Below are 22,322 nucleotides of genomic sequence, written 5' to 3'. Positions count from 1 at the left end.
ATTGTTTTGCATCTTTTCATATATTTAGCAGCCAATTTTATTTCTTCTGTATAATGCCTATTAATGTGTTCTGCTCATTTTTCTATTGGTTTGCTTATTAATTGGAGTTCTTTATATATTCTGAAGGGAAATCCTTGGGTTATATGAATTGTTAGATCTTCCTGCTTTAGATAGATTATTTCACTGTCTTCACTATGTCTTTTGTTGGGCAGAAATTCCTAATGTCAAAATTATCAGTCTCTTCCTGTATGATTTGCACTTTCTATCTTTTATTTAAGAAATCTTTCTCTACCTCTGGGCTCATAAAGATAGTCATATTCCAGTTTTCCATATATGCCTAGGTTTATTTTGGGAACTCTTCTGGTTTGTTTTTCTCTTTGTCCCTGTTACTACCTTTATAGTTTTGATAACTGGTGGTAGTTGGTATTTTTTGATGTTAAATGAGGGACAGTATAATATGTAAAACATACATGTTTAGTAGTCAACATATACTTGATTTTAAAGCCTGGGAAAATCTGATAAATAGAGGTGAATAAATATTTAAATACAGGAAATGAGTTTTGTTCAATCAGTAAAATCAGAAGTTATTTCTTTTTAGGATTCATTAAAAATCAAAATAGTGAGCTCTTTATAAAGCCATATCAGTTTAAAATAAACTGGCTTCCATCCTAGACTTGTTTCTAAATCTTAAAGAGTAGCAAAGACATAATCTGAATGATGGATTTTCCATTATCTTTAGGGTTATTTGTTTTCAGTTTTAGCCTTCCTGCCCAGTCCATTGACTAATTTCTAATTCTGTCCTTTTTAAGGGATGTTGGCAGAAAAAAATCTTCAGCTAAAATTAAATGTGTAAGACTAAAAAATGATTTTTATCATTTTAAAGATTAAACATCAAAATGTGGGTTATCTATGACTATGGCTAACTAATATGTTGTAGCGTACTAAAATGTATTGCTCTATTTTTAGCATATGCTGCTTTGATTGAAAATGATTCAAATCCAGAAGTTAGGCGGGCAGCGTTATCATGTATTGCGCCATCAGCAAAGACTTTGCCAAAAATTGTAGGGCGCACCAAGGATGTGAAAGAGGCTGTCAGAAAGCTGGCTTATCAGGTAAATAAGTCCAATATCTTATATAGACATGTTCTTAAAAGACAAGAAGCTGTATTCTTAAAATACTTTTGAAAAATATTTGGCACATAATAATTCAATTGAGATTTTTGTGGACGGAGAGTGTAGATAATTCAGGTGGAATCTTATTGCATTAATGTGTTACCAGGTATTAATTTTTTTGGAAATTCTGGATAATTTTCTTAGGTGAAGGAGATATTACTAGTTATAAAATACATAAATTATATTGAGTTTAATGGCCATTTTTTTATTATCATCTCTTTAAGGTTTTAGCTGAAAAGGTTCACATGAGAGCTCTGTCCATTGCTCAGAGAGTAATGCTCCTTCAACAAGGTCTTAATGACAGATCAGGTAAGTTAGATATCATTATAGACAAAACATTAGTAGATTTTGAGGTTAGATTTAAAAGGTTTAGGAAAGAGTGTCCTAAATTAGGTCAGGTAAGCCTATCATTCCCACAGCTTGTCAAAGTTTATCTACGTGTATTGTATAGAATACATTTTCTAGGGTTAAAGGTCTTGGTACTTAGAAGTAGCACAGTTTGTTTTAATTTTTCTGTGTTTTATGTATGGAGAAACTAGAGCTTAAGGCTATAAAAATAACATCAGAAGTAGGGCAGGCTCTCTTTTTCAGCCCTCTCGCTTCCTTTAAAAAAAATGCTGTCTTATCCCTTTTGTGTATATCCTCCTATGAATGTGTTCTGTGTATCCGAAACAATTAGAAATGGTCAGACCAGTATAATTTTTCTAGTTTTTTTTCCCCCCTTTTTCTCTCTGTTACAGCTGGAGAATCGACTTACAGCAATGATATGAAGAATGATATATTTTAAATTTCCAAACCCCATGAGAAGGCTAAGATGGCTTAATTTTGCTGTAGCAAGAAAACCTGAGTTTGAAGGACTAATGACTAGGATGACTTTAAAAACTAAGAATAAGGTTTTTCAGTGATATATGCCTGTATGATTCACTACTGCACATATCAATCATGTAATAAATGGATGAAGTCAGGCAACAAGTAAAATAATAGGTATTATATATAGTCTAGACTAGTACCTGAAGCCCAGTGAACTCGGGGGAGAAGGAATGCAAAAATATTTTTGTAGGCTGTGGTAGTGGTTGTATATTTGGTTCTGACCTCTTCCATTTTCATATGAAAGTGAGCATCACAGTGACTTTTCACTTTTTACAGTATCATTGTAGTTTTAATTTTTTCTTTAGTACGCATTGTTTTGCCTCTGGTCCCATTTTTATAGTAAATATCAACTTAGTTTACATTGATCTGATAAGAGTTAATTAAAACAGACAAAATATAGGAAATGGAAGCTAGAGGGAGACTTTGTTCACCTGTGTTTCAAATGACTTAACAGATGCTGTGAAACAAGCAGTGCAGAAGCATCTTCTCCAAGGCTGGTTACGTTTCACTGAAGGAAATATATTAGAGTTGCTTCATCGGTTGGATGTGGAAAATTCTTCTGAAGTGGCAGTCTCTGTTCTCAATGCCTTATTTTCAGTGACTCCTCTTAATGAACTGGCAGAAATCTGTAAAAATAATGATGGCAGGTATGTAAAGTATTCATTATTTGAAATATGATACTGGTGAACCTCTGCAATTAAAATTAGTCCTCTTCCACATTACTTAAGATTGTATCAGTACCTTTTATCTACACCTCTTCTGTTTTCTTTAGTCTGGTGGATGTCTTTTTTCCCTTTTTTTCCTCCTTGTGTAAGAACTCACTACTTTATCATAGACTACTTTAGCTGCGTTTTTTGTTTTGTTTTGTTACTTTGATTTTTGCATTAGCTTCATGGAAAGTCCAACAGCATGGATCCCTATTGTGTTTGCTCATTTGATTCTTTTTTTTTTCTTTTGGTCTAAATATTTTCATTCTTTGTTGTGTGGATAAGTTAATGACTCTGCAGTTAAAAGGATGGTGGTTATAAATCAAGTCTGCTTATTCCCATTTTTCTACTCAGTTCAAATTTTTACTGGATATTAAGATATATTTTGTCTCCCTTTTAAATGAAGGAAATTGATTCCAGCAGATACATTAACTCCTGAAATTGCTTTGTATTGGCGTGTCCTTTGTGAATATTTGAGATCAAAAGGAGAGGAAGGTGAAGAATTTTTAGAGCAGATTTTGCCAGAGCCTGTAGTATACGCTGAGTATTTACTGAGGTAAAATTGTTTTCTTTGGTTTGGGATGTACTTGTGTTGTACTTGTGTTGTTGTATGTGTTAACTTCCCAGCCCCCTCCCTCAAAGCCATGCTTGATTGAGAATAAGTTGAAAACCATTTTTTTGGACAGGCAAGGATAAATAGGTATACACATTGAGTCTTTCTAAAGAATATCCTGTGCTGGTCAGTATACTGAAAGACCAAAGTCAATATGTTTTGGGACATTTCCTTAAAGCTGGTAAGATGTAATGATGAACATTTCTCCATAAAGTTGATAATGATGATGTGTTGCTCTTTGAAATTGGTTGGCAAACTTTTTCTAAGTGCCAGACGGTAAATATTTTAGAGTCTGTGGACCATGCTCTCTGTCACAATGACTCAGTTCTGCTGTGGTACTGCAAGAGCAGCCACAGAAAATATGTAATGAATAAGTGTGATTGTTTTCTGATCAATCTTTCATCAACTTTTATGGACACTAAAATTTGAATTTCATATAATTTTCACATGTATATATTTTTACACATATATTTACATATATATATCATTTAAAGATGTAAAAATCTTAGCTTGCAAGCTGTACAAAAATAAGCAGCAGGCTCTATCTGGTGCATGGGCCATAGTTTTCCAACTGACAGGGTGGACATCTGGCCAGTTTTAGTATTAATTAAAACTGTTACTGTTTGGCTTTTGTTTTTAAAAAGTTTTTTCAAAGTATCTTTTTCTTAAATTATTTGAATTACTCTAGTTTCTACTTAGTTCACTTTAAAATTATACAAGTAAAATTGTACAAGTAAAACATGAATGCATTCTTGTCAAAATTCAAATACAGAAGTATACAGAATAAAAATGTGGTATTTCCTCTTACTCCTAATTCCTCAAACCCATTAATCTCCTTAGAGTTAACATCTAAACAATTTGGGGTATACACTTTCAACCCTCTTTCTCTCTACATTCACATACACATATACTAAATGCATGGTTTTTAAAAATATAACACACTCTACATATTTTTGTTTTTTTTCCACTACTATCTGAGATCATTATATTGGTACATATCAGTACAAATCTATCACAATCTTAATAACAGCCTGTCACTCCATAGTACGGTGGTAACGTTTAATTTACTCTTCTATTGATGGACATTTAGGGTGTTTTCAGTTTTCACTGATGAAGGTGTTTTAAACTTTCTTTACATTTTTATGTACGTTTGGGATTTTGTAGGGTTGATTCCCAGAAGTGGAATTGCTGGGCCAAAGGCTATATATTTTTTTAATAGATATTGGTGTGTAGATTTTTAACCTCATGATTTTGATGCATTTTTTAAAAAGCTTTACATATAGTATGGATTATGGGCCTGAATTCTCTTGGTGTGAAATATAGTGTCCTGCTTTCGCGTATAATGGCCCCACATGTAAGTTAGGGAGCAAAGCTAAGAACGTATTTGAATTTTGTATGCAAAACACTGAATCCATAAATATCTTAAATGTGAGCCAATATGGAGACTTATAGCTTGAGCTCATAGTAACATGAAAAACGTGGGAATCTACTTAGAGTTTTAAGGGTAATTATTTCAGGCTTTAATATTTAACTGGAGTATTCATTATAATGCTGTTTGGGCCATGTTGAAATGTACCCAAAAGGAATGAATTTTGATGCAATGCTTAATAATATATGTTTATATAAAAGTAATAAGTGCTCATAGAAGACTGAAAAAATACAAGAAAATATGAGGAAATGTTAAATACTATATTTAAATAACAGAGGGGGAGTATCTCAAAGACTGGTTCACAGATTGATTAATTCTTAGTTACTGAAAATTGACATGTAAAGAGCTTGGTTCCTCTAACTTTAAGAGGTCAGGGATTCTTATATTTCCTTTGTCACTTAATCTGTGAGTTTTGAAATAAGTTACTTGGATCAACTTGTTTTTTTCACGTATAAAAAGGAAAACTTTAAAGATCATATTTAATTATTGAAAGAATACTTAGGAAATAGGGTGATTTTCTTTTTGGAGCAATGTCACTAGATAGGATTCGTTTTCTCAAGAACAGAAACAAAATTACATGGAAAAATTGTTTCTTGATAATCTCAAATGTATTCTCAGGCATTTTGTAGCAGGAAGAGTTAGTGACTCAGAATGCTGATACGAAACGATTTCCTGTTAATTGAGGTGTTCACCTAAAGAGAGAAATCGGGGATGTTAAATGAGGCCTATCAAATTTGAGTAAAAAAAGGGACACTAATAGAATTTTAAGAAAGCTACCTTAAATTCTTAGAGAGTTTAAAAAAAGACTTTCTTAAGTGTTCTCTTCATTATAATGACTACCTTTAAAAATGGTTGGAAAGAGACGATTTCATGGTAATTAAAATTGGTAGGTCGATTTTAAGTTGTATTTATGCAGTTCAGGATTTGTAATTATTAATGAAACAACTACTCTTTGAGTATTTTTAAAAATAAATTCAAAGTCTTGATACTATGCATTGTGCTAAAGCTGGGATGGAGAAGTAGGAGGGATTCAAAGGTGAGTGAAGGTTTCTTAGCTTGTCAGAAATCAGTAACTCTACTGATTTATTGATTTTGATAATTATCAGTTTTGTAGCTTTTGTTTAGTTTCCTGCTAGAATCCAAAGGGTGGCTGATGCCCTTGAGGGTCCTAATATCATTACCAGAGACTTATGAGCTTTTATTTACTCTTGGCTGTCATTTTATGAGTCAGTTCATTTATTCATCATTATTCTGCAGTGTTTATAACTTGATTTTTGTTGACAATTTAAAATGACATTTTTCATCAGGATTATCATTTCATATATTACTTCCAACCTAAAGGCACCTAGTTGTATAGGTTTAAACTCTTAATTCTACTTAAACTCTTAATTCTGCTTTTAAGTAGCTTTTTTTGTTCCACACAATAAAGGAGACCTTCTGGTAGACTCTTGAATGTTATCTAGGTGAGGGTTGTAAAAGGCTTTAATTTGGGCAGTGATAGTAAAAATAAAAGGGTAGTTGATGGTGCTTGCTTAGTAGCACTTACACTAAAATAAGAACAATATAGAGATTAGTAGGGCCCCTAATCAAGGGTACTACAAATTCATGAAGCTATCTATATTTTTCTGATTTTTTTAGAAAAGGTCATTGTATTCATGCATTACTTATGTAATTACTATTTCTACTACTTTTCTTTTAAACAAAATAATGGTTAATTAAGGATGATGAGGGAAGACTAGCTTTCTGAATAATTGGATTTTTGGAGAAGGGATTTAGAACTTTATAATTGAGAATACTAGTGACATTGAAATAATTAGTTATTTTGAGAGATACAAATATGTACCTTTTGAAAATTTCCCATAGGAAATTTGAATCTTTAATGAAAATATATTTTCCAAATTCTCTTGAATCAAGCCAGTAAGTTCACAGAAGTTCATGACAATAACACAGAAGTTACTCTGTAGATCAGGATTAGTATTACATGGTATAAATATCCATATATTTGGACTGATATGAGCAGAAAATGACCTTTTCTGATGTAATGGGGAGCTGTTTAATGTTTCGAAACAGATTCTACATCTTATTAATTGTGCTTGTTTTAGTTATATTCAGAGCATTCCGGTTGTTAATGAAGAACAGAGAGGTGATTTTTCTTATATTGGCAATTTGATGACAAAAGAGTTCATAGGTCAACAATTAATTCTAATTATCAAGTCTTTGGATACCAATGAAGAAGGAGGAAGGTACATTTAAATGTAAACCCTTGTTCTAATTTGCGCTTCTAATTTTATGTGTTGAAATATAGTCTTGTTACAATATGATTAAATATATTTAACCTAGCTCCCTAAAGGGTTGTATGAAGTGTTCTCTTTCCTCTTATATAATATATATGGAGTATGTAAGAGGAAATATGTTTATATACTGTCTCTGTTTCTCCTTCTCCTAATTTCTCTCTCTCTATATGAATATATGTATATATGGAAACACAAGTTTCTAATTCAGTTCCTTCAGAGTAAATCAATAAAATTGCAGGTTTTTGCTTAAAAATTTCTATTAGTATTACTAGTCCTCTCTATAATAAATACAGTCTAAAAGATTTGATTCACTTATGGTATTTTGTCATTTCATCATGTTGATTTATGAAAGATTATAGGGCCATTTATAAATTTTTTTTCAGAACGTGAATTTTGGTCTAAAGTCTGTACATATATTTTTGTACCTATAGTGATAAATATAAAAAAGAAGACAAATTAAGTCTGTAATTAAGTCTTCAGAATAGGTGAAATGTTAGAGATATAATGTGTTTCTACTCTTGTATTGAAATTAAAATAGTTCTTTTTGAATGCAGGAAACGACTGCTGGCTATCTTACAGGAGATTCTTACTCTACCCACCACCCCAATATCCCTAATTTCTTTTCTTGTTGAGAGACTGCTCCACATGATTATAGATGATAATAAGAGAACACAGATTGTAAGTAATTTTCTTCATTCTTGATAGAGATAAAAGGTTTTGGTCAATAACATTGAGGGTTGTCTTATTCTCTTTTCAGTACTTTTGGCTGTATTTGTCTTTAATTGCTTTTGTTTTAGTTTTGTTCCTTTATCAAGTCTTTAAACTTCTTAAAACCAAATCTCTCTCACACACACATTTTAAAAAATATCTCCTTTCTTTTACCATACCTATCATTGTGTTGAATCAGTTTGAAATGGAGCAGGTTAGGGAAGAGGTGACATATAGGCATTGGTTGCTAGAAGGTTTGAGGGCCGACTGAATTTATACATACCTGGGTTCAAATCCCCTCCGACGCTTTCTGGATTTGTGGCTTTGCCTGAGTTATTTAATTTAGAATTTTTACCTGTCTGCAAAATAAGAATAACAACGAAATTTATCTTTCATTGTTCAATGAAGCAATGTTCATAAAGTGCTTGGTAAATACAGAAATAAATATTATCTATTATTTTACTATATTCAAGTGTTATTTTCTCTAGGGTAGCCCAAAAAGAGAGGCCTGTATCGTTGATTTTCATAAAATCGTATAGTCTTGGAGTTGCGAGTTAATTCAAAGGTTGTCTTTTCCACTCCTTCCTTCTATAGATATACGTAACATAAATTCTTTCTGCAACATCCCCAGTTAGTGGTTATCCAGCACCTGCTTAAGGTACCTTCATTTGGGATGCAGCTTTTTCCTGAATTGGCCAACTCCAATGCCCAGTGGCTCTGAAAGGAAAGTGTTTAATTTGCTGTCATTATTTATGCCTTGTATACCCAAAGGAAGAATAAAAGAGTATTCTAATTTTTTATATTCCACTCCCATTGGAGCTGAACAAGGGAGGGAGTTGAGGATTTTAGGCAGAAAATTTTAGTTTTATGGTGCCTAAGATTAAATGCTATTTTCATTTTTTTCTGTTTTAAAGCACTATATGAAAGAGAATTTATCTTCAGTGTCTATGTGCCTATTTACCTTCCCATAATCTTATGAGTTTTTAGTCAGATGTATTGTTAGGTCATTTTTTTTCTAAAATTGTCTAGCAAATAGAATGTGTGCCATTTTTGCTTGTATATTTTGCTCTATTTTTCAAGAGATTGTGGATACAGTTTGGAGTTTTGTATAACAGTTTGATGTCATTTTCTGATATATAACATATATTAAAGCATGTATTCTGAATTATAACTTATCAGGTTACAGAAATTATCTCAGAGATTCGGGCACCCATTGTTACTGTTGGTGTTAATAATGATCCAGCTGTTGCAAGAAAGAACGAACTCAAGGTAACTCTCTTCTAAATTAAAGAAATGCTTGAGTATGTTGTAGCTGTGCAAGTCTTTTATTTCTTCTTGTACATTTTCAAAATTGCACAAAGTCAAATTATTGATTAACTATTAAACTATATAAGAGTGTCTAAAATGTTATCAGATTATGTCAGTCTGAAAGATTTGCCAATCTCTGTTTCAGGAGGACTACCACTTTTTCTGTATGTACCTGACTGCTTAACTTTTAGATGGTTGAGATGGTTCTAAATAATACTCTTTAGTCTGCTACAGATTTCACATTAACAGTTTTTGTTTGGTGTTTACACAATTTATATCTTTTCTTAGATGGCTGAAATAAAAGTTAAACTTATTGAGGCAAAAGCAGCTTTGGAAAATTGCATTAACTTACAGGATTTTAATCAAGCATCAGAATTAAAAGAAGAAATAAAAGCATTAGAAGATGCCAAAATAAACCTATTGAAAGAGACAGAGCAACCTGAAATTAAAGAAGTCCACATAGAGAAGGTATAGATACATTTTTCATATTACATTTCAGCTGCTGTTAATCATCTGAACTAAACCTTGTTTTCTTAACTCAGCTGCCGGAATATATTCACTTAGGAGGGATTTTTAACAGTACCATGAACTAATACAAAAATAATATTTTCCGCCTGTTCCTTTCTATTTTGGACTTCGAAAGGCTTTAATGAACTTTAATTATTGTAGCTAGGACTTTATTTGATTTGCGCCCTTGTCATGCTAATCCCTAGAATCTGAAGTCTTTCTTCCTTGCCAAGGAAACCTGCTTTCCAGTGGCTTCCTTCTCTGTTTTGTTTTGTTTTGTTTTGTTTATCTTGAATGGTTTAGAAAAGGAAAATGCATCTTTCCCTTATTTGTGGAAGACTCATGACCTTTCCACTGCTAGGAACAGAATTTCTATAGTAACAGTGCCATTATACACATATTTTTTTAAAGTTTAATTACTCTTTTGTTTTTAGAAAAAGCTAAGTAACTTTGTTATTTTAAATGAAATACTGTATAAAATAGATAACTAATAAGAACCTGCTGTATAGCACAGGGAACTCAATACTCTCTAATGGCCTATATGGGAAAAGAATCTTAAAAAAAAAAAAAAAAGAGTGGATATATGTATATGTATAACTGATTCACTTTGCTGTACACCTGAAACTAACACAACATTGTAAATCAACTACACTCCAATAAAAATTAAAAAAAAAAGAAATACTAAACTTATATATCTAATAACATTTAAAGCTTCGTTTCAGCAATCTTTTTTAATTAACTTAGTTGTATTTGATACACTAATATTACTTTAATGTAAGGTAGAATGGTATCAATTACTATAATATTTGCTATTAACTTTGATTCAGGAGGTCTTTTAGGATCTTGCCTTTTGTAGTAAACATCATTTATTACTGTAGTTTTGGTTTGGGAAGTGCTGATTATTCTTATAAAGAGAATACTGGATAGGGAAGAGTTTACTGTACAGGAGAGTTTTGTAAGTTATGTTATGTCCTTGAGCTCTGCAGCCATAGACATCCCTGCTCTAACACCCCACCTTCCCAGTGGATATGCCTGAATTTTATTTTCATAGCTAAGTAGCTTATTTCTTTTGTTTGACCAAGTCAATGCTCCTCTTAAATTTGAGGAGCAAATTTAAAGTGAAAAATATAAACTGAAAAATGATATAAACTGCAGGTCTGAATTAGGAAAATTTTAACTAGGGTGATCTATCATGATTAATATTATCTGTTTAACTTTACTTGCTTTGACCATTTATCTGTTCATTTGTCCTATTTAAGGGTTATAAATCTATTACAGTATAATTACAGTATAGTATAATAAATGCTATGTTCAGGTAAGTATAGGGGTTTTATGGAGAGGGTGGTATTGGCTTCCCCAAAAGAAATGTTTCAACTTGAGATTTGAATAAAAATAATATAAGCAAGTAGTTACAGGATCCTTTTTTTGTGGTATTCACAAGTATAAATTCATTTGATTCTCATTATGACCTAACGGAATTGGTACAATTATCCTTACTTTATAGAAGGCAAGTAACTTGCCTGAAGTTATACAGATAGTAAATGTTAGAGGCAGGATTCAAACCCAGGCAAGTGGCTTTGATTGTGCTTTTAATGCACTCTGTGTCATCTCTCCTCAGTGAGTTGTTAAGGGAATGTTATAGGCAGATGGAATGACGTGTGTGAAGGCCTAGAAGTTAAAGAGTGCCTGTTGTGTTTAAAAACTTCAGGTCCACATGACTAAAGAATTGAGGCGGAGAGGTAAGAGATAAACCTGGGGGAAGAAATTAAGGGCCAATTCATGTAAGGCCTTGTATAAACAACATTTTAAAAATTGTCCCTTACCCAAAGATCATGGTGAACCACTAAAGATGAGATTTATGTCTTATAAAGATCAGTGTTACTCAGGAAATGAATTGCAGGCAGGCGTACTAGTTTGAAGACTGTTACAGTAATGTAGGATTGAGATGAGTGCAGTCTGAACAAGGTAATGATGGTGGATATGGAAAGAAGTGATGGATTTGAGAAGTATTTAAGAATTAGTAACAAGGAGAAGAGTGAGTCAAGAATGTATCCTAGGTCTTTTGGTTTGGACAGCTGGGTAGATGGCAGCGAAATTTATGGAAGTAGCACAGGAGGAGGAATTTGGGTAATGATTGGTTAGTTCCCTTTTGGCCATTTTGAGTTTGGGAAGCCTGTGGAACATACAAGAGGAAATGTCTTATGGCAGTTTTATATATGAATCTGAAACTTAGAAAATAGTTGAACCAGCTTATAAATGGTAAATTTTGTGACTGGATAAGGTTGTGCAGGGAATGTGTATAGAGACAACATGTCTTGGACAAAAAGCCTCGAGAAAGTAAACATTTAAGGGATGGGCAGAATAGATTTTTACTAATGCTGAATATTTTGTGTTTCATTTTAGAATGATGCTGAAACACTACAGAAGTGTCTTATTTTGTGCTATGAACTGTTGAAACAGATGTGCACTTCAACAGGTATAGGTGCAACCATGAATGGCATCATTGAATCTTTGGTATGTTGGTGCACTTTGAGGCTTTATTTTAGCTCACGCCTTCATCATTTTATAAGTAATATGTTCCTTGGGGTTCGAAAGAATGAAAAGACCATTTTAAACATCTGATAAATATAAATGGTAAAAAAGAAAAAATAATACAGTGACTGCTTCATATTGTGAGGATTAGATTAAGATAATGCATGTAAAGGACCTGGTATATAAGTTATAATTATTCCTTTAGAAAGTTTGAAAAAATTATTTTATGCTGGAAAGAGATGCAGAATATCTTCATTTTTTGAATAGTAAGAGGAAATACTGAGATACATAAGGAATATTTAAGTACCAGAATCTTGCTGTGTAGAAAGACTGAGAAGGTTACATTGAAAGCCCTGTGAAAGGAATTTGTTTATTATTATATATTTAAGGACTTTATTAAAGTAACCCTTCATAGGTAATCTCCATTTTACTGACCAGAGGGATATAAATACCACAAGCCTTTAGAACCACATTGTCTGATAGAAATATAATGCAAACCACATGTAACTTTAAATTTTCTAGTAGCCACATTTAAAAATTAAAAAGAAATGTGAAATTAATTTTAATATACATTAATTTAAATATACTTTAATATATTTAACCCAGTATACCCCAGATATTATAATTTCATCATTTAATCAATATTTTATTGAGATATTTTACATTCTATTCTTCATACTAACTCTTAAAGCACATCTCAATCTGGACTAGTCATATTTCAAGTGTTCAGTAGCCACATGTGGTTAGTGGCCACAGTATTAGACATGCAGCTTTAGAGTATTCTTTTTAATAGTGCTACTTATCCAAAGCAAATTTTGAATGTATCCAACCTCTTCCAGGATTCTCCCCAAATTTTTTTTACTTGGGATTAGTGAAAAACAGCCAATGAATGCGATCTAAAATCTAGTTCCTTGTATTGTCATGAGTTTCTAAATGTAGTAAAGAAGACCAATTATTGTTTATAGCAGTCTAGAGCTGGTTAAAACTAGATCTGTTAAACCGTTAGAATTTAGTTTTATTTTTAACAAAACAGATGTCTCTAGTGAAAAGTGATACTTTTAAAGTTCTGCTTGTATACCTAATGGTTCTATTGCAAGAGAATGATAAATGATGGTATAATTAACTGCACAATTGAAGTAGTAAATACAAAGACTTACGTATATATGTGGGGAAACACAATATTGAGGGAAGAAAGAACACAAAATTGAATGGTCATAATGATTTTAAGTATATAAAAACAATCTGTCTAAAGATTGAAAGAGACTATAGAGGGATGTAAATGAGTAAGGTATTTAAATATAGGAGTTATAATATTTTAATGATATTACTGTGCTTTAAATAAAAATCATATATTCAGTGAACAAATATTTATTGAACATCTGTACACCCAGTGCTGGGGATAGAGTGTACATGGTGTACAGAACACATGTAGACTGCCCTTTTTGGATCTTCTGGTCAAGTGAGGGGGGTGGGCATCAATCAAATAAACAAGTGAAAGCTTATGCCATTGATAATTGCTATGAAGAAGAGCTTTATGGTCATATGTGAATTTATGATAATGAGATTTCATCTGTTTATGGAAGGTGACCTTGAGGTGATGTTTGAGTAGACATTAACTATGTGAAAAAGAGGGAAGAATGATCTAGACCTACTCTCTTCAGTACGGTAGCCACCAGCCACATGTGGATATTAAAAACCTGTGGCTATTAAATCTAGTCCAAATATATATATATATTTATACATATTTATAAATGTAAAACTACATTGAGTTTCAAACAGTATAAACAACAGATTATCTCAATTTTTTATAAACATGAAAAAGCCACAGCTAAAAAACAAATCTCAATTTTTTAATATTGATTACATGTTGTATTGATAATATTTTGTCTATATTGAGTACAATAAAATGTATTAAAATTAGTTTCATCTGTTTCTTTTCACTTTAATGTGGCTACTAAAAAAATTTTAAATGACATACTTGGCTTGCATCATATTTCTAGTGGACAGCACTGAATGGGAGGCATTGAAATCAGCTCAATTGAATAAACAGAGAGCAAGAGATAGAATAGTATAAGGTGATACTGGGAAAGACTACACAATGAGGTATATCATATGTTAAGGAGTTTTATCTTTTCTATGAGCATTGGGAAGCCATTGAGTCAGTTTTGGCAGGTGGAGGGACGGTATCTCATGATCGGACTATATTTTGCTCTGACTATATTCTTCTGTTTTACTGATTTAATATTTACCTTCTTTTAAACCAAAAGTTGACTTTTTTGGGTTAATAGACTACATGGAAATGAAGTAGGTCTGTGAAATCATACAGAAATTTGTATTTTTTTAATATACTATTGTAAATTTCTTACCCTAGTCAAAATTATTTTAATTTCTAATTCATTTTAGATTCTTCCTGGAATAATAAGTGTTCATCCTACAGTAAGAAATCTGGCTGTTTTGTGCTTGGGATGCTGTGGACTACAGAATCAGGATTTTGCAAGTAAACACTTTGTATTACTATTGCAGGTAGGATTTATCTTGTGATTAAAATCTTGATTATACTTCCTGAGATAAATACTCAGTCTGTGGTGATTTTGCTAGTATAATTAAGTTTAATCGATTCCAGGGCTTGTTAATGATGATGATGATGATTATGGATGACTTGTAAGGGCTCAGTTTTTATGATTTGATTATTTTGTTATTAAAACTTTTTTGTAGAAGAAAGATGAAATGTCAGTTATTTAAGGTATTTAAAAAATTAATCATATAGCAGATATTTATTGAGTGCATATTATATTCCCAGCATTATTATAGACTTTAGAAAAAAATAAGATAGGTAATGAAAAACATGATAAAAGTTGCTGTCCTAATGGAGCTTACATTTTAGAAGAGGAAATACACAATGAAAAATAAACAATATGTCGTATGTCAGATGGAAAAAGATAAAGCAGAGGAGGGGAATGAGGACTGGAAATAGGGAAAGGGAGCAGTCTGGTTTAGAAAGACCTCACTAATAAGTCAAAATTTGGGCTGTTACCAGAGGGAAGTGAGAATGAACCATGTAGATCTGGGTAAGAGGTTTCCAAAGAGAGGGAAGAGCAGGGGAAGGGGTCCATCAGTAGGACTTTGCTTCACATATTAAAGGAGCGGGAGCTTAGATGGCTAGGCCAGATTGAGCAAAGGGGAGAATAGTAGGAGAAATGATTTGCAGGCAGCTGGCCATCCATGTCTTCTAGGGATTTCTAGTCTGTAAAGATGTATCCTTCACAGTGAATGAGATGGGAAGGAATTGGTAGTTTTTTTTTCTTTTTTAAAAAAAAATTTATTTATTTATTTGGTTGTGTCGGGTCTTAGTAGCGGCATGTGGGATCTTTTGTTGTGGCGTGGACTCTTCATTGCAGTGCGCAGCCTTCTCTCTAGTTGTGGTGTGTGGGCTGTGGAGCACACGGGCTCTCTAGTTGTGGCCTGAGGGCTGTAGAGCACACGGGCTTAGTTGCCCCGCGGCATGTGGGATCTTAGTTCCCCAACCAGGGATCAAACCTGCATCCCCTGCATTGGAAGGTGGATTCTTAACCACTAGACCACCAGGGAAGTCCCGGAATTGGAAGATTTTGAGTAGGGGATTTTTATGCTGTGACTGGATATAGTGTTGGTTAGACCATGGGTTGGTTGGCAAACCTCTTCTCTGAAGGTCTAGAGTAAATATTGTAGATTTTGCAGGCCATATGGTCTGTCTCAACTACTGCTTTGCTGTGGTAGTATGAAAACATCCATAGATGATACATAATTGAATAAGCGTAGTTGTAGATCAGTAAAACTTGTATTTGTGGACACTGATATTTAAATTTCTTATAATTTTAGCATATAATGAGATATTATTTTTTAACCATTGAAAAATGTACAATTATTCCTTACTTGGAGGCTGTATAAAAACAGGCAACAAACTGGAATTGGCCCATGAGTCATAGTTTGCAGATCCCTAGTAGTAACTATAGGGATACAGTATGGAAGGAAGGATACTCATAAGGAAGGTATTGCAATAATCCAGGAAAGAGGTGATGATGACCTAGACCAGTGTTGTGATTATTGGGGTCATGAGAAGTGATGGTAATTTAAGTTTGAAGACAATGTCTATAGAATTTGCTGATAAATTTGATGTGGCATGTGAGAGAAAGAGGTGGAAGAAAACAGGATTTTGGCCAGAATAACTGGAAAGATGGAATTGCCCTTTCCTGTGTTGGGGAAAACAGAATAACAGGTTTTACGGCAGGTAGGTGAGGTAAGGAGTTCAGTTTTGGACATGGTAAGTTTGAAGTTTGAGGTACAAGTGGATATATTGAATAGGCATTTTTATGTGGGTTTGGAGATAGGAGAGAGGCCCAGGCTGTGGAGAGGAATCTGGAAGTCTTTATTCTATAATAGTATCCAGTGCCTAGAAACCGGATGTTACCTGACAAATGAGTATAGTTTGAGAGGAGATCTCAACTTTATAGTTCCCTAGGGCTCAGGCAACATTTAAGGTAAGAGAGATGAAGAGGAACCAGTAAAGACCAAGGTGAAGTAGACAGGGGAGAGTGTGATGGCCTAGAAGGCAAGTGAAGATGGTATTGTAGAGAGGCCAGGGTGACTCAACTGTCTAATGCTGGTGACAGGTTGATAAGGATTCATAGTTGACCATTTTGGGCAAGTAAGGAAGTGTTTGGTGACTTCCATGTGCCCTAGTTTATGCACAGGGCAAAGCCTATTGGAGTGGTCCAAAGAGAATTACGGGAGAGGAATTGGAGACAGCCAGTGTAGACTACTCTTTCAAGATTTTATTTTGTTAGGAGTAATGGAGAAATGGAGTGGTAGCAAGAGAGGATATGGGGTAAAAAGAGTTTTTGGTTTGGTTTGAATTATTTTAGGATGGAGAAAATTACAGCCTGTTTGAATCCTAATGAGAATAACCCATTTGAAAGGAAAAAACTGAATATAGGGAAGAGAGGGCAGCTGCTAGAGTGCTACTGAGTAGACAAGAGGGGATTAAGTCTAGTGTATCAGTGGAATGCATTTGACTTTTTAACTCCTTTGGACATCTGTTTTTAACATTTTGGCCTAGCTTTACTTGGAAAATATACTTCCCTCCACCTCCCCATGTAAAAAGACAGTGTGATTCATGTAGCCTCTTGGTGTTGTCAAATGTAATGGGATAAAAAAGCTGCAAGGAATTTTAGTGCAAATTGCTTGCCAACAGGTGAATGGGAGTGTTTTGCATGTTCAACTTGAAAATAACACATGACAACATGGATTATCATTTTTATGAAGATTATATTAAAAGACTCAACCAATAGTTGAATTTTCCCCAACATAAAATCCTTATCTTGAAGCATCCTTTAATGTTGCATATGGAATTGCCAAGAAAAAGAAAACATACAATTAGGGAGAACTTGGGGAAGTCATGTGTTCTGGAAATAGTCAAACTGTTTGTGACTTGTATCAAAGGAAGAAAATTAAAACCATACTTTTGTCAAAAGGCAGTCCTCAGAAATTTCGTTTTGTTTTAATTTCCTTTTTTGGAGTACTTGACATCTAATCAATTCATTTAACGTGCAAGGATTAAATTCCTGACAGTGCTTTGTTTATATTTATCATCCCATGCTTGTTATCAGAGAAAAATTTCTATTATTGTGAGACCCTTTTGGAAACTTAGAATGTCAAGTATTATCTTTAAAATGGTGTACAGTTTCTTTTCAAACAAACTGGAAGAAAAATCTTGGTACTTTGTCCAGATGAATCATTTACAGTGCTTGGCCATACATCTGGTTTTGCTCCAAGATGAATGAATGAATCTCCGTGTGTTATACAAAGTCATTACTATTTATATCAGCAGGTACTGGCATCAGTGATTCTGGTAGTAATTCTAAAGGTAGTAATTCTTGTTTACTATTGTGAAATCTGTTGGCTTTATAGGTGCCCAGGAAATAAAATACTACATTTTCAAAGAGGTTTTGCTAAGAAATTAAACCAGTAAGTTCTCTATTTCAATTTCCTGGCTTTCTAGAGGATGGGTCATTAAGTGCTAGATCGACCCCTGGTCATTACTTTTTATTTAAGTGGAAGAAAAATCTTACTAGAACATTTGATAGTGAAGGGTTCATTTATGTCTAGCTTATTAAGTATAGCGCTTTTTACTCTAAAAATGAGGTAAAACGTTCATTAAGATGCCCTATATACCATTATGAGTACTTCTGAAAAATTGTATTGAGAAGTTGTTGTTTTCAAGTAGAGGAGATTAGAGTTAGACAACTATATAAAATTTCTAGTACTGCAGCAAAAGAAATACCATAGAACTCTTTCCAAAGACATAAATTCACTTGACTTTTAAAGATGAAATGTGGACTTTGATCCTTTTAATTTTTGCTGACATAACATCAATAATAAGTGTTTTGGTCATTTCAGACAGAAGAAATGTAACATGAATTTAATGCTTACAAGTGTCCTGGAGCATTAGGAAGTTATTTAATACTAACTCATACCCCACTTGACGGAGCTATAGGAGCCTTGATACTGTTTGCTCCTATATAATTTTCTGTAGTGAAAAAGAATTGTCAAAATCAAGTTCATGTGAAAAATAAATGAATGTTTCTTATCAAGACCATTCCATAATTTTACCTTAATTTCAAATCAAAACAGTTAATAGCAGCCTTGTCATAGAATTAAAATTTTTAAAAATTAATGTTTACCTTTTTTTAACTTTAAACAACTTTGATCTCTGAACTTTTTTCAGGGACTAGCTATTAATGTTTGCCTGAAAAAATAACTAGGTATAATTTTTTGTACATTAAAAATGTGAATGATACCAGATACAAATGCAGTAAAATAAATTGTATGTGGAATTTTGCCTATATTTTGAATGTTATTCTGAGGTGGGCTTTTATTAGGTCCTCAAAGGGGTTCGTAATCAAAAGAATTTAACCACTGAATAGATTCAATTATTTATCTTTATAAAGGTATTTTCAGAGCTATCATTGGAAGATTTTAGATTAAGGGAAAAGAGCAGTATTTTGGGGGAGTAAGAAATCAGTTTTTTTTTTTTTTTAATCAAGTTTTAGTAATAGAAATTGACTTAAGAAATATATCCACACTTGTTAGAAAGGCAGGAGAGGGAAATTATTTCATTTAGAAATCTTTCTTAAATAAATATCCAATATTGAGAGCTATTGCTAGCCAGTGAGGGACTGAGAAGGACAAGGAAAACCAAGATGCTGTTGAGAGTAGCATGTTTAGAATTTGTAGAGAATAGTCATGACAGTACATTCTTATAAATAAGCATTTGGCTTTGGCAGATTTGCAAGTCTTGCCAAAAGAAAATATGTAATAGATGTGTCTTGAAATTTCCTTCGAACTTTTGTAATTTTGAGCCATTTTTCTCGATTCATTCATTTGACCAACTTGTGGGTGATTTTTCTTCATTCTGTGGGCTAAGCTGTATAGCCAAGTAGCTTATCAGTGACCAAAATTTAAGTGCATTAAAAAATATAGTAAATCTTTTCATAGTAGAAATATTCAGCTCTATTTTTTTCATGGCTTTGAAATTTGGTATGTAAGAATTCGGTTTTCTTAAGTCAGGATAGACTCATACAAGCTGCTGGGTTTTATGGATTCAGGATAGATTCATAGAAACTTCTGGGTTTTATGGTTCACTTCCTTTTATAAAGAAGTCCAGTTCAATGAAAACTGAATTCACTATTAATGAAATCTGAATTTATTGAGCTAATAAGAGAAAAATTTCTTTAATGAAACTTGATAACCTAGAAGAGTACTGATGTTCCAATGAATGCTTTTCATTGGTTAGAATGTAATGTTTTTGTCTTGATAGATGGCCCCAAACAATTGCAATATATTGAACAGTTTTTCTAGATCTTAAAAAAATAATAAAATCATAGTTAAACATATACTTTTTTGTATATAAAAGGAACAAATAATATAATTCAGCTTGACTTTAGTTCAGGGAATTTTTTTGACTGAAGACAGAATTTTTCTGAAGGAAATATAAAAATGTCATGGTATAAACTAAAAAAAAAAAAACTTTAAAATAAATTTTAAGTTTTAAAAAATATTTATATAGACTTGACACTGTTGTTGCAATTAGATTAATAATAAGATATATGTTAATTTTATGTAGCATAAACAGAATAAAAATATACCTAATTTGCTTTTGGTGGGGGATGTTTCAATTTAGGTTTCGCAAATTGATGATGTGACAATAAAAATAAGTGCTTTAAAGGCAATCTTTGACCAACTGATGGCATTTGGATTTCAACCATTTAAAACGAAAAAAATCAAAGCTATTCAAAGTGAAGGTGCAGAAGTAAACACTAATGAAGAGCAAGAGTCAAAAGAATCTGAAGAAGAGGCTGATACAGCCAAGAATGTTCTGAAACTACTTTCTGATTTTTTAGATAGCGAGGTAAGAAATAATCATAGCCCTATTATTGTGAAAGGTTATTGTCAGCATATATATGTTTATCCTCTTCGTATTTTTTAGGCTGAAGTTTAAACTTGGCTAACATTTTTTTTTTAATTTGCCTTTTGAATATTATAATTAAATCCTACTTTCACTTCTAATATACCTAATTTCTCACTATCAAATTACATTGTGTAGAGAATTGAAGTGTAAACAAAAATGAAATGACTATTGGGAGGGGTTGTTATTTTTTCATCTTTTTTCTCTGTCTTTGTGATCTGTGACTTACAAGTTTCCCCCCCAAGGGTCTTAAGAAATAATTTAAAATAATCTTACATTGGGTGGGTGGAAGTTCTAAGATATGATATGGGATTAGATCTCTTTCCTTAGGGTACTCATGAACTACATTTTTATAGCATATGTAAACATTTAAATTATAAAGTTTTTATAATTTTTGGTGAGGTGAAATTGACATTACATTAACAATTTTAGAGTGAACAATTCATTGACATCTAGTACATTAAAAATATAGTGTAACCACTGCCTCTAATTTTTAAAACATTTTCATTATCCCAAAAGGAAACTACCCATTAAGCAGTTGCTCCCTATTTCCCCTACCACCAGCCCCTAACAACCACCAGTTTGCGTTTTGTCTCTATGGATGTAACTCTTCTGGATATTTCCTATGAATGGACTCAGAAAATATGTGGCTTTGTGTCTGCTTTCTTTCACTTAGCTTGTTTTCAAGACTGTTGTGGCTTATATCACAAGCCTTCTTATGGCAGAATAATACTCCATTTTATGTATATACCAGAATTTGTTTAGCCTTTCCATCCATTGAAAGATATTTGGGCTGTTTCCACCTTCTGGCTATTGTGAATAGTGCTGCTGTGAAGATGTATTTGTCTGAGTAGCTATTTTCAATTCTTTTGGATATATTTCTAGAAGTGGCGTTACTAGGTCATATATTAATCCTTTTTTGTTGTTGTTTTTAGGATTTTGCCCCTGATCCGTATCCCAACTAGTTAATGAATACATCCTCACATATTTGTCTTTTTTTTTTTTTGAGTGAGAACATTTAAGTTCTCTCAGCAAATTTCAGTAATACAGTAGTGTTATCAGCTAGTCACCACGTTTTACATTTGGTCTCTAGAACTTATTCTATTTTTTCTTTCTTTTTTTTTTTTTTTAGGTATAATAGAACTGAAAGTATACCCTTTTCCATATTTCACCCTTCACCCACCCACCAGTCTGTGGCAACCACTTTTTCTACTCTGTTTCTATGAGTTTGACTTTTTAAAAGATTCTGCATATAAGTCATATCATGCAGTATTTGTCTGTCTTTGTCAGGCTGTTTCACTTAGCATAATGTTCTCAGGGTCTACCCCTGTTGTTGCAAATGGCAGGATTTCCTTCTTTTTATGGCCGAATAATATTGCACTATATATCTCACATCTTCTTTATTCATTCATTGATGGACACGTGGGTTGTTTCCATATCTTAGCTCTTGTAAATAATGCTACAATGAACATGGGCATGCAGATATCTCTTTGAGATTCTATTTTCATTTCCTTTGGATATATACCCCCAAATTGGATTGTGTTCTTAATTTTTTGAGGAACTTCATTCTGCCTTCCAAAATGACTGTACCAGTTTACATTCCCACCAGCACTGCACTAAGGTTCCCTTTTCTCCACATCCTTACCAACACTTTTCTCGTGTCTTTTTGATAAAGCCAT

General features: G+C 32.8%; 1 protein-coding gene and 1 pseudogene across 2 annotated transcripts in view; both read left to right on the top strand.

The window, feature by feature from the left end:
* NCAPG (non-SMC condensin I complex subunit G) overlaps positions 1 to 22,322 on the top strand; it is a 38,380-nt gene that overhangs the window by 2,928 nt on the left and 13,130 nt on the right. For both annotated transcript variants that reach the window (XM_036852212.1, XM_036852213.1), the window contains exons 4-14: positions 967 to 1,112; positions 1,397 to 1,481; positions 2,497 to 2,689; positions 3,156 to 3,305; positions 6,894 to 7,034; positions 7,640 to 7,763; positions 8,973 to 9,062; positions 9,390 to 9,569; positions 12,012 to 12,122; positions 14,544 to 14,663; positions 20,359 to 20,586. In XM_036852212.1, the coding sequence (XP_036708107.1) occupies positions 967 to 1,112; positions 1,397 to 1,481; positions 2,497 to 2,689; positions 3,156 to 3,305; positions 6,894 to 7,034; positions 7,640 to 7,763; positions 8,973 to 9,062; positions 9,390 to 9,569; positions 12,012 to 12,122; positions 14,544 to 14,663; positions 20,359 to 20,586 (1,568 nt within the window). The remainder of the gene's footprint in view (positions 1 to 966; positions 1,113 to 1,396; positions 1,482 to 2,496; positions 2,690 to 3,155; positions 3,306 to 6,893; positions 7,035 to 7,639; positions 7,764 to 8,972; positions 9,063 to 9,389; positions 9,570 to 12,011; positions 12,123 to 14,543; positions 14,664 to 20,358; positions 20,587 to 22,322) is intronic.
* Positions 6,316 to 6,416, top strand: LOC118896192 (annotated as a pseudogene).

This window comes from Balaenoptera musculus, chromosome 5, assembly GCF_009873245.2.
Source record: "Balaenoptera musculus isolate JJ_BM4_2016_0621 chromosome 5, mBalMus1.pri.v3, whole genome shotgun sequence".
Classification (NCBI taxonomy): Eukaryota; Metazoa; Chordata; class Mammalia; order Artiodactyla; family Balaenopteridae; genus Balaenoptera; species Balaenoptera musculus.
The sequence above is the reverse complement of the archived record's forward strand: the minus strand, read 5'-3'. Positions and strand labels throughout refer to the sequence as shown.